The following is a 13,461-nucleotide window of genomic DNA, read 5'->3' on the forward strand; positions in this document are numbered from 1 at the left end:
ACCAGCCAAGGACAGAAGTCTCAGGAGAAGCCCGACCTGCTGCTACCTCAGCCATGGGTTTTCAGCCTCCAGAACGGTTAGAAAATAAAGTCCTGTTATTTCAGCCACCCAGTCTGTGGTACGATGGCAGCCCCAGCAAACAAATACAGATGGTTTCCTTCAGTATTCCAGGATGGAACTGGCAGATGCCAAAGTCCTTTGCTTTTTTTCCTCTATGATTAACCTTCTGAGCTCTGGACATTTCACAGATGGAAAGCTCCTCCACCTGAAGGGGAGAAAGGTTCTCGGGACATCTGGAGCAGAAGGAAGTCTATGGAACTTGTCAAGCAGGAAACCCGAGGTCTTGGAAGGTGTTGAGTTCTCCACCAAGTTCATGGTTCCCCAGAGAACCCAAACTGACTTGGGGAGGGAGGTCCTGTCTCCTAGCATTTGAAAACCTCCATTTGTGCTGCCCAAGACTGGCCACATAATTTGGGGATTCACTGAAAAATGGAAACGTGGGGTCCCTTGTTCAAAAACTATTGAGGATTTCAAGATGGCGACAGTAAAGAATTCGACCCAGTCCTGGCCTTGCACAACTGCCCGGTTGCATGCCTGGGAAGCTGCCCCTGGGGCGGACTCTGACGACCTCCCAACAGCAATGAGACACATCTGTGTTGACATCATTACCCTGAGAATGTTCTGTAATACACTGGCTTTGGAGCAATTTGACAAATAAGGCTAGAAACTGAGATGAGGACTCAGTTTTACTTGCAAAAATGGGTAGAATACACAATCTCGGTTAAGTTCATTTCTCTGCAACAGGTAAAGTTTAAACACCTTTTATTTCAAGAATATTGCTTCTAGACTTTCCCGAAGCCAGAATTGTTCTATAAAAGTATTACAGAATATTACACAAGATTAAAAAAAAAAACGCAGTATGCTTCCTAATAACTTGAAGCTTTTTTACAAAGCACGTCATTCATGACCATAAATATGTTTCTTCTGTCATTCAGCCGGTGACACACACATCGGATGAAGCGAGAGTTATTTTTAACATATGTACAGAGTCTAAGGTAAAGACTTAAAAGTATCAAAGATTCAACTATAACATATTAATTTTCTTTAAAAGAGTTTACCTTAAGCACTTAAAGAAAACATAATTTACCTATGCATTTGAATTATCTAAAAATAAAATGAAAAGTACTGTTAAGCTAAAAAAAAAAAAAAAAACTTTCTTGGGAAGCTGGCTAGGATACTGGTAACTCTCAATGAGGTAATAATCCTTTTGCTGGTATTTAAACATCTAATGTTATGACAAGAATATTTTCAAGAACACAATTTCAAAAGCAGTTTTGAATGATGCCTTAAAAAAAACCCCCAGAACCTGGTGAAGGCCTTAAAAATAATCATATGACACATATGGTGTTTAAATTATGAAACATTCATGAGTTTGTTTTACTGAAAAAGATTCCTTATGCAAATGCAACATATTTTCTCAACACTGAAGCTTATTAGCCAGGTCAAGAAAACAAAACAAAGATGAGAAAAAAAAAAAAAAAGTCTTCAGTCCTTTGATCCTGTCAAGAAAATAATAAAAATGCAGCAACCTTAAGCATATGATGAGCACATTGAGGCTGGGCAGAGAGAGAGCAGGAGATCTTTGTTTTGTTTACTTATTTATTTTTACTGCCGACATCCTTAGCCATGCCTTTCTGCTAATCAGTTTTAGCAAGTCGAGGTACAACACATGCATTATGTTCTGAAAAAAGTGGTATGCGGGACAATATGTGAGCCATCCTGCGTGTCATCCTTGGGGATCCACTTTGTCACACTGAGAGCAAGCAGACTGTGACAAGCCTGCAGGGTGGGGTGGAGGGGAAGGAACCAAATAGACATGGCGTTCCAATCTCAAAGTGCAAAAATCACGAACTAAAAATGAGGGCACGGAAAAATTCCAGTGGTTAAAAACGAATCAAAACCACATTGACGTGCGCAGTGGAAAGTGGATTAAAAGGTTCACCGAGGAGATCAAGGTTCAAAAACTCAGAAAAGGCACAATTCTAGCCATCATGACGGGATAACATTGCTATACGCATGTCCCTACAACTTTCAAAGATAATACTGTTTTAGTACCCCCGCCCCCCAACACACAAACATAATCCCACAAGGGGAGTCACTTTCTCCCCTTGGTGAATCGTGACTTTGAACCCCAAGTTCTTGTGCACGGACCGCTCGCATGCGCATTAACGTCCGCTGCGCGGGTGTCCCTGGGGCAAGTTTGGAATGTTGGTTGTCATGATTGCCTTTATTAGTTGACTAGGAAAAAGTTAAAAAAAAAAAAAAATACTGTGTTTAGGGTAAGGGAACAGGGCATCTAATCAGAGGAGAGTGGAAAGGAGGCACTGCCTTCCTGACCCTGGTAGCTCCCCCTTCTGTGATTCTCTTCCACCTTGTTCGACATCCTCTCGGTGCTGCTGGAGGAAGCAGCCTGCTCCACGGTGGACACTTTCATCATCCGCACAGGAAGATGCAGGCGGTCGTCGGCAGCATCTTCTCTTGGGTGATCGTCCTGGGGAAGTGCCTTCTGGTGCCCGCTCCTGGGCTGCCCCAGCTCGGCCGGGCCATCGCCACTCCAATCAGGTTCAAGACGCTGGATCCCTTCACGTTCCATCCATTTGTCAGTTTTATGATTTCTCCAGTGTTCAGAATTCAAACGATTGACTTCCGGAATGTCGTTATTCCATTCAAGTTTACTCTCGGGACTGAATGTGGGTCGATTCGAATGCAGGGTTGGAAGGTCAGCTGGCAAGGTCAAAGGAGGCGCTTCTTCAACCCTACGCCCGGGGTCTTTATCTGACTCCGCGGAGGCTGTCTCTGCCGGAGCAGAGCGCTCAGCAGACACAGCCAGGAACCCATCACTCTGAGCACGTGTAGTCTGGTTTATTCTATTTTGCTCATGGTGACGGTTCAGCAGTGCAAATACTCTATCTACATCCTTCAAGTAATTAGTCCAGTCAACCAGACTAAGTCTAGAGTTCTGTCTGTCCTCGTAGACGCTTCCATTCCCACCGTAAACCTCCTCCAGGCCTTGCCAGTTGACGTCTGCAGTGAGAGGGGCCAGGTTAACCTTCCCATCCATCCCATAACTGTCCTCTGTGAAAAGAGAAGGAGGTGGGACCTTAGCGGGGAAAAGATTTCCTGCTTATGGAATAAGCAACTCACACTTTATATGGCACACATTGACTTGAAACATAACATTAAAAAGTATATTTCTCTAGTAATTTGTTATTGAGGAGTGGCCTTAGGTTACAAAAGTGACTGAATGATAATGAAATCTGGAAAGAGGATCAAATGGGTGAAAACTTCTATGACCAGGCTTGGTTGCTACTGGAAATACGAGGGTATTTTACAGTGTTCTACTCCTGGCTCTACTCAAGTCATCTCTGCAACCAGGAAATCCTGTGAGAGAGCTTGGGTCTTGGTTCCTCATCAGTCAAGTGTGGAAATAGTTTATGTGATAAAACCTTTACTACTTACAGGGTTGTTGGGGGAATGATGTGTTTCCAAGTATTTTAATGTGATAGGTGATCCTCAGCAAGCTATTTTTGTTTTAAATCCCCTGGCACTCAGTACGAAACCGCATTTGAGTGCAATTAAACTCTTCAAGTTAAGCAAAACTGTTTCTTTGTTTTGTTTTTGTTTTTCTCTAAAAGTTCTAGCCTTTAGATAAATCAATTGAGTGGTTTTTTTTTTCCCCCCAGCATGCAAAGACTACACTAGCTTTCTCTCTCTCAGACTTTTCTACATCACCAAGATGACCACAGTTCTGCAGAAAACAACATCTTTTCTCTAGGTGTGGCCAAGTACTACTTAGAAAGAGGTGGCCTAGATGAATGCAATGAATTATAAAGCAATAGAGATGAGCAGGAAGAGGAAGTAAAACTACACAAGCTCCACATCCTCAGTATAACTAGAAGATAGAGAATTCTATAATCTTCAAATCACCTGTAATTAAAAAAAGAAGTTAATACTAAATCTCAGTAGAGCTGCATGTTACACTTTGGGTGCAAGCCTGGGGAAAACAGTGGCGAGAAGAAGGAAGTGAGAATGGAGTTAAAAATGTATTTGAAACCATTGCTGGAAAGAATGTCAACCTGAAGTATAAAATACTATAGAGTTTTGGCAAATCACAGTAATGACAATGAGGAAGAATCTTCAAAGGGCTCATGAATCAAGGTGGCAGTTTTGAAAGGCATCACTTCAAGGAGAAAAGGGGACAAAGGAAGAGGGAAACATCCTTTGGAAACTGGGTGATAAAAGAAAAAAGAAGCCATGGTGGGGGTCCTGCAAGAAAAAAAGAGAAACAAAAAATTGGGGGACACACAACCTCTTCAAATCCCATCCTCAAATAATAATAAAATAAAAAGGTAAAAAGAAGGTATACGTGGTTACACTGACAGAAAAGGATCTTCTTAAACTAGGCATCTTGTAAATACTTGAAGTTCATTAAATTAATAAAAGGAGTCTAAATACAAACAAAATTATTACAAAAGAAAACAGAAAATAAGAATAAAAAGTCTATCATCTTATGAAAATGTCCCTGCCAAAATAAACTATGAAGTGGAGAAAACTACAACATAACACTGCTAAGTACATTACATCTTCTCAATCAAACATCTGAGGATGTGAAAACCATCTTAAATCAGAAATGAAACTGTGAACCAGGGATTGTATATCCAGTCAAGCTCTCCATCAAATATCAAGGCTACAGAAAAACAGTTTCAAACATGTGACTACGCAATAGCTCTGGAACAGTTTTCTAAGGGATGTGTCATTCAACCAAGAAATCACTGGGGAAACTTCAGCAACAGGATTGAAGATGAGCATTTAACATTTATTGGAACATTTCTAGAGCTCTCTATATTATAATGCTCTATGAGCATTTATTAGATCCAGGAGTAAAACAAAGGTAGGGGAAGGGATACACACACACACACACACACACACACATCTATATATACATTTTATATGACAAAGTAGAAATAATCCAACTAAAACTGGGAGAAGTAGAAAAGCTGGAAGATAATAAGGTCATTGAGTATCATTCAAGTAGTAGTTGGTAGTCAAAGAACACCATTAAAAACTGACCAATGCAATAACACAAGATTAAATAAGAAACAGGGATTTGGGGCATTAAGAATGTATAAGTTCGGAGGCAACCGACAGAACAGGAATACAAAATCTACTAAGTTTCAAAGGTGGGAGAGAAGGGCAACCATCTTCATAAAGAAGAAACCTGTATAAGATGCAATGAGAAATATACAGAAACGGTAATAGGAGATACTCAATCTAAGACAGGTCACACGGACTCAAAATATAGAAGATTGAAATATATAATCAATCAAGTAGTTCTCACAGATACGTATCCAAGGGTCATATACTCTGAGAATAGAGATTCCACTTTCTCAAACACGCACAGAAAGTCACGCAATTTGATTACATATTAGGTCACGAAGAATACATCAGGAAGTTGCATAAGGTAGAAATGTTACAAACAACACTCTGATAAAATACTATAAAACTAGAAGTTAATTAAAACAAGAAAGCCCTTTAATCTGGAAATGAATAGACCTTCTATTAAACATCTTCTGGGTGAAAAGGGAAATATAAATCTAAAATTATAGAATTCCTTAAACATAATGCTAATGGAAAACAGCAGAGTAGAATTTATGATGCATTTAAATCAGTAACTAGAAGAAAACTCATAGCATTACACACTTCTGTCACAAAAAATAAATAAATCAAACTCTCAAACTCAAAAGGCTGGATAAAAAGAAAGCACAAAGAAAGAAATAATAAAAATACAAGCAAAATGAGGTAGTGAAGAGAAAAATGACATATCTAATTATTAAATCAAATTCCTGGTTCTTTCAAAAAAGTATCAAAATGGACTGTCACTAGCTAACCTAATTAAGAAAAAGTGGAGAAATTTCAGAGTTCCCATTGTGGCACAGCAGAAACAAATCTGACTAGGAACCATGAGGTTGAGGTTCAATCCCTGGCCTCACTCAGTGGGTTAAGGATCTGGCATTGCTGTGAGCTATGGTGTAGGTCACAGATGTGGCTTGGATCTGGTGTTGCTGTGGCTGTGGCTGTGGCGGGCAGCAACAGCTCTGAGTAGACCCCTAGCCTGGGAACCTCCATATCCTTCGGGTGCAACCCTAAAAAGACAAAAGACAAAAGACAAAACACACACACCAAAAAAAAAAAAAGAAAGAAAAAGGGGAGAAATTTCCAATATTCAAAACAGAAAATGACAAGAGAAATAATCATTGAGATATAAAAAATTTAAAACATGGGCAACTACTTTGCAAATATCAAAACAAATAAATTGAAAGCCTAGGTGAAAGAGATAATTATCTAGGAAAACACATCTTCTTGAAATGGATCCAATAGTGATAGAAAGCTTAGATAGAACAATTTCCAGAGAAGGAAAAGGTTTATAACCTTTATGTAGATTATTTGTTTATAAAAACTACTATAAGAACTTTATATCAGTTTTATAAGAACTGCACTCCAAAAAAGCCCCAGTTCCATACAGTTTCACAGGAGAATATTCTCAAACCTTCAAGGAAAAGAGACTCTTAATGCTGTACAAACAGTTCCAGAGCAGAAAACCAGAGAAAACGTTCAAACTCTCTTTATGAAGCAAGCAGAGCACTGTTTTCTGTGGTAGGCGGAAGAGTGGACACCCACCATCTACAGATGTTCCCATCCTAATTCGTGGAAACTGGTTTTGTTGCCTTACATGGCAAAAGTGACTTTGCAGATGTGAATTAAGTTATGGATTTTGGGATGAGGAGATTATCCAGGCATAGCTAGGTGGGGCCAAGGTAATCCCAAATGTCCTTTTCAGGGAAAGGGAGGCAGGAGAGTCAGAGAAAAATGTGACCTCAGAGGCATAGGCTAGGGAGAGAGAGTGAGGTATTGAGATTTGAAGATGCTACATTTTTTTTTCTGCAGCATGTGGAAGTTCCTGGGCCAGGGATTGAATTTGCACCACAGCAGTGACAATGCTAGATCCTTAAGCTGCTGAGCTACCATGGAACTCCCTAAAGATGCTACATTTTCAGCTTCAAAGATGAAGGAAAGGACCAAAGAACAAGGAATGCAGGCAGTTTTAAAAGCTGGAAAAGGCAAGGAAATGGGTTCTTTCCAAGAGTGCCCCCAGTGGAAGGAATGCAGACCTGCTGGTACCTTGATTTTGGCACTTTAATACTTGATTTAGTACTGTATGCACAGCGAACTACATTCAGTATCTTGTAATAACCTATAATGGAAAATAATCTGAACAAAATAATCTGGATCACTTTGCTGTATATCCAAAACTAACGAAACATTGTAAATAAACTATATTTCCATAAAATAGTTGTTTTGAAAAAAAGTTTTCAGGGAGTTCCTGTTATGGTACAGTGGAAATAAATCTGACTAGTATCCATGAGGATGCAGGTTCAATCCCTGGCCTTGCTCAGTGGGTTGGGGATCTGGCGTTGCCATGAGTTGTGGTGTAGGTCGCAGATGCAGCTCAGATCCCACATTGCTGTGGCTATGGCGTAGCCCAGCAGCTACAGCTCTGATTTGACCCCTAGCCTGGGAACTTCCATATGCTGCAGGTGCAGCCCTTAAAAAAAAAAAAAAAAGAAAAAAAGAAAAATTTCAGACTTATGACCTCTAGAAATGTCAGAGAATAAATCTGTTGTTTTAAGGCATAACTATAATTAGTTATAGGGGCAACAGGAAACCCATATGGTACTTAAAAAGATAGCGCTAACATAAACAGAAAATTTCAGACTGAGATGATTAATTAAGATGCAAAAATTGTAAATGAAATATTAATGAAGAGAACTCAACATTATATTAAGAAAATAATACATAATGGCCTAATAAAATTTATTCCAGAAACAAAAGGTTGGTTCATTTTTGGCAAATCTATTAATATATCATGTCAGATCTAAAGAGAAAAGTTATTTGAGCATCTCCATAGATGATGAAAAGGCTTTATTTGGGGGGGCTGCACCCGTGGCATATGGAAATTCCCAGGCTACGGGTCAAATCGGAGCTACAGCTGCCAGCCTATGCCACAGCCACAGCAATGCCAGATCCTTGACCCACTGAGCTAGGCCAGGGAACAAACCCGCATCCTCATGGATACTAGTCAGGTTTGTTTCTGCTGCACCACAGTGGGAACTCCCTGAAAAGGCTTTTGACAAATTCAACACTGACTGTTGATAAAAACACTTTAAAAAAGAATTGAAGGCTATTTCCTTAACGTGATAAAAATGTATATAGCTTAGTCCTAAAGTCTGCTTCTCTTTTCATGGGGAAGTCCTAAGAGTATTTTCAATAAAAAACAGGGACAAGGTAACATTGTATGAAAATATTAGTTCATTCAATTAAATAAATCAATTAGAGATATACAAACAGGAAAGGAAGAAATGCTCTTTCTACTCGCAAACATATGACAGTGTGTCTGGAAAATCCAAGAGAACCCATGACAAAGTTGACTCAAAAAAAAAAATCAAAAAGTAGCAGGATGCAAAATTAATATATAGAAGCCAATAGCCCTCATATACACAAGCAGTAATCAAATAGAGGTTTTAATGATGCAGGGAAACCCTATTTACAATAGAAACAAAGACGATAAAGTGCTTACAAGTAACTTAACAGGAAATGTTCAAAACAAATAAGAAAACACTTTAAAAAGCTCCTAAAAGACCCAGGAGTATACTTGGCCAAATAGACATCCTCTGTTTTTGGATAGAAGATTAAGCATCATAAGGATATAAATTCTTTCTGATAGCCAATATTTTATTTCATTTTGTCTCATTCTATTCTATTTATTTACTTTAATTTTTTTTTTTTTTTAGAGCCCCACCTGCAGCATGTGGAAGTTCCTGGGCCAAGGGTTGAAAAGAGCTGCAGCTGTGGCCTACACCACAGCCACAGCAACACAGTGGGATCCCAGCTGCATCTGTGACCTACACCTCAGCTTGTGGCAACTCAGGATCCTTAACCCACTGAATAAGGCCAGGGATCAAAAGTGCATTCTCACAGAGACAACATCAGGTCCTTAAACTGCAGAGCCACAATGGGAACTTTTATTTTATTCATTTCATACTTAAGTATAGTTGATTTACAATGTTGTGCTGCTTTTAGTTTCAGGTGTACCGCAAAGTGATTCGGTTTTATATAACCATGTATCTTTTCTTTTTCAGATTCTTTTCCCTTATAGGTTATTACAAAATATTGAGTAGAGTTCCCTGTGTACACAGTAGGTCCTTGTTTATCTATTTTATGTATAGTAGTGTGTGTACCTTAATCCTAAACTCTGATTTATCCCTGCCCCCATGTTTCCCCTTTGGTAAACATAAATTTGTCTTCTATATCTGTGGGTCTGTTTCTTTTGGTTTCTTTGTATATTCAAACATATACTGAACTCTCATCAGCAGGTTGGTTTTTGCAGTAGTGTGATTTAGCAGTTCTGCAATGGCTCTCTGTGTACCGCAGCATGGAACAAAGGAGTTAATCCACTGAGGGAATGGGAACTGCATGTCTCATTGTTGGAAAAGGAAATTCTAACATAGGAACTAGAATGAACCTTGTGCTGCAGAATTAGAATTAGAGGCATCAAGGATTTGGCATTGCCATGAGCTGTGGTGTAGGTTGCAGGTGCGGCTTGGATCTGGTGTTGCTGTGACTGTGGCGTAAGCTGATAGCTGTAGCTCCGATTCGACCCCTAGCCTGGGAACCTCCACATGCTGCGGGTGTGGCCCTAAAAAGACCAAAAAAAAAAAAAGAAGAATTAGAGGTATCAGTATAAACATATGTTTTTACTAAGTCTATATCCACATAGGGATAGCTGTTCAGTATATGTATGTGTATATTTTAGCTCTGGCCACCAAAAGGGTCTAGATACAAAGACACCTTGTTTATACACTTCAAACCCAGATCTTGGTAGCCTAATGCCATCCCCTATTTAAAAGGAACAGGGGTCCTTTGGAGAAATGGCTGATTCCAGATGTGTGTGGGGGGGGAATAAAAATACAGGCTGGGTGGGGAACGTATTGTTAGGCTAAACGGCAAGCAAAGGACTCAAAAGATAATGAGGATGCATCCACAGGACACAAAGGCCACCTGAAAAGACACTATTGGCTAAATCTGGGACGCCTTGATCATCCAAACGAAGAATGGCAGCAAAAGAGTATCCATGGAATAAAATGAGGATCTATGAGTCCATACTGAACTAAATAAATAAATAGACAAACAGAAAGAAGGGAAATCTCTTCTCCATGGTAGAATACCGCTTAAGAAACAGGAACGATTGAGTTAGAAAAATCGCCCATTTGCAGCCATCATCATCATAGTGATTCAGGCAAGAATCAGGAATTCCTATCAAAGCTAGTGGATGAATTACTTAGGAGCTAGAAAAGGACACATGGGAATTTTGGGGTGGATTAGCCACCTTACCCAAATCATCAAAGGCAATGATTACTTCATAGACATGTCACGGAGCTCCTGATAAAGTATCCTGAGGGCTCAGCTCAGCATTACTCCTGTGGTTTTCCTGCCCCCAAAGCACCGCTTCAGTCCAATCATGGAGAAACATTCAAACAACCCCAGCTGAGGGACATTTTTTGAAATGGCCTGTGTACTTTAGAATGTCACGAATGATGATGAAAAGGCGAGGAATTATTCCACGTGGAAGGAGATTTAAAAGATAATTTACAGTAATGTGTGATCCTGGACTGATGCTAGGCCAGAAAAACAAAAATGAAAAAACCCATAAATATGACATTATTGGGACAGTTGGGAACATTTGAATATGGGTTGTGGATTAGATAACTGTATTGTATCAATGTTAAATTGCTTGGTTTTGATAAATGGATAACAGTTACGTAAGAAAAGTTTTTGTTCTTAGGAAATATGCACTAAAGCATTTATATTACTTGCAAATAATTCAGAAAAAAAAAGGGTGGGCGCGCACGCGCGTGCGTGTGTGTGTGTGTGTGTGTGTGTGTGTGTGTGTGTGTGTAAAAAGAGAGAACAAGAGAAAACAATGAGGCAAATGAGGTGAAATTCCTTGGAATTACCCTTGTAAAATTATTTCAAAATATAAAATGAAACCATTTATTAGAACCTAAATTTTCCACACATCTTTTCTGGTTTCTGCCAGTCCTCATCTCACCGAAAAAAATCTTTCTCGTGGGTTATTCTGAAGCCCTTCATTCAGAGAGGAAAGGTGTGGATAGATTTCTCCTGAAAAGTGAATTCTTGAAATAAATGTGAATGATTTCAAGTTACAATTTTCCTCCAGTCTCGGAAATAGAAATGTTGGGAAACCACTAAGGCAAATATGAAAACATGTGCAGGTTTCAAGCTGAGTCACATTCCTTTCTGGATGACACTTAACGGACTTTTAAAAATATGACCACCTAATCATGTCACCCTGTATTCTACAGATGGGTAACTTGGAGATGGCATAGCGTGGAATTTCAGCTCTTCCTGGAGAAGTGTTGAAATCAACAAGAGCTACCAGTGTCATAGCATCATAAAAAGCAGAATGGATGCTTTCCACACAAACGCCTACGACCTCTTCATCTTATTCTTTTCCTTCTCTTACTTGGCCTCCGCCTCCCAGAACAACGTACAATGATTCTGAAAGCACCAGACTCTCTCCCCAGAGCACCCGCATTTATTCCTACAATGTGCTTCTCTGCCTCATCATCCTGGTCAGCTCTCAGCCTTCAGCATTCAGGTTGAGCATCAGCCGCTCCACAAAGGCCCTCGTGATCACCTCTCCCCTTCCTCTGGAGTTCCCCCATCCATGACAGCGTCCATCCGTCATGGTTCTGTGTACCAGAGATCAACGACTAAGTTTGAATTTCACCTGGCAAGGTGTCTACAGTTTCAAGGAGCAAGTAATAGGTCAACTGGAAATCCATAAAGCATTATAGTTTTGGCAATCATTGCTAACTGACAGGATATTTTAATTAATGTGGCAATTACTCTCCCCAAGTTTCATTTCTGAGGGCACTAATTTGATTTTCAAAATTGAGATCGCCTGAACAGAGATCTTACATTGTAAGACTATATATAATATAGTCTTTCTCCTAAGCTCCGCTATATGTTCTCCTTGAATGTTCTTTTCTGAAGGCACAGGATTTCCAATATTTGGAACCAAATCAGTAGGCATGCTGGGTGATTTTCAGGCTGCTTGAAACATGACATGGTTTCAATTGAAGTGGAATTTGATTTGGGTTTTGAAATTTCAGAGACTCTGAATAGAAACTAAAAGCCAATTGTAAATATCTATTTATAGTCATTTGCTATGCATAGAAGAATTCTAATTTATGTAATTTTTTGATGAATTGCAGGAATTCACATAAAGTAGACTATGAACATTAAACTAAGAAGGCAGTAGAGAAATATGAGTACACATAAGCTATACCATGTATTCATAGATGAATAACTTTGTTTAGTCAATGGCTGATGAAAATAACATGCCTGCTGATTGGGGTGCATGCATGCAATCTTTCCTCTTAATATTTAATCAGTAATAAAACTTCTAATTTTATCATCCATTAATGTGATGGTAAAAGTCCTTCAAAATTCTAGGGCTCTCTGATATGGTCTCTCTCTCACTGTTCAAATACATCAAACATTAATCATAGAACAACATAAATTCTGGGCTTACTTGTGCTAAATACTTTTCAGGTATTATCCCATGTAATCCTTGTGCATTCTTTTTTAAAAAATGGATTTCTTTAAAAAAATAAAATAATTTTTTTTTTCCTTTTTAGGGCTGCACCTGTGGCATATGGAAGTTCCCAGGTTAGGTGTCAAGTTGGAGCTGCAGCTGCCAGCCTATGCCACAGCCACAGCAATGCCAGATATGAGCTGCTTCTGTAGCTCCTGGCAACGCCAGATCCTTAACCCACTGAATACGGCCAGGGATCAAACCTGCAACCTCACAGACACTATGTCAGGTTCTTAACCCACTGAGCCACAATGGGAACTCCCTTATGTATTCTCAGGTATGTGTTTATTACCATCTTTTAGGGATTAAAAATTTAACTCAATTGTCCAAGAGCATTAGCATAACGTAGAGAATAAAAGCACATGATAGAACCAGGTCCCTAAGTTGGGCTATCTCTTCCACCATGTATCAGCTGTAGCGTCTTGGGAATGTTAGTCTCTCTGTGACTCAATCTACCCATTTGGAAAATGGGGACAGTAACAGTACGACCTCACAATGTTGTGAGGGGCAAATGAGTTAAACTATGTATCACTTAGGAAAATACTGGAACATAGGAAGTTACGCAACTGTAAGCAAATAGTCCCCAAATTGGGAAGAGACGGAACTGGAGCTTGAGCCCAATCTGACTCACCAAGCTGTTCTCATGTCCTGCTCTATAGCCC

General features: G+C 39.5%; 1 protein-coding gene across 15 annotated transcripts in view; it reads right to left on the reverse strand.

Annotated features, from left to right (window-relative positions):
* Nucleotides 806-13,461, reverse strand: part of SULF1 (sulfatase 1) — a 182,943-nt gene continuing 170,287 nt past the window's right edge. For 7 of the 15 annotated variants that reach the window (XM_021089268.1, XM_021089257.1, XM_021089267.1 and 4 more), the window contains one exon: nt 806-3,135. In XM_021089268.1, coding sequence (XP_020944927.1) covers nt 3,105-3,135 — 31 coding nt within the window. In that variant the 3' untranslated portion in view covers nt 806-3,104. The remainder of the gene's footprint in view (nt 3,136-13,461) is intronic. The other 8 variants (XR_002343270.1, XR_002343269.1, XR_002343271.1 and 5 more) reach the window with 2 other exon arrangements.

This window comes from Sus scrofa, chromosome 4 (genome assembly GCF_000003025.6).
Source record: "Sus scrofa isolate TJ Tabasco breed Duroc chromosome 4, Sscrofa11.1, whole genome shotgun sequence".
NCBI classification, from domain to species: domain Eukaryota; kingdom Metazoa; phylum Chordata; class Mammalia; order Artiodactyla; family Suidae; genus Sus; species Sus scrofa.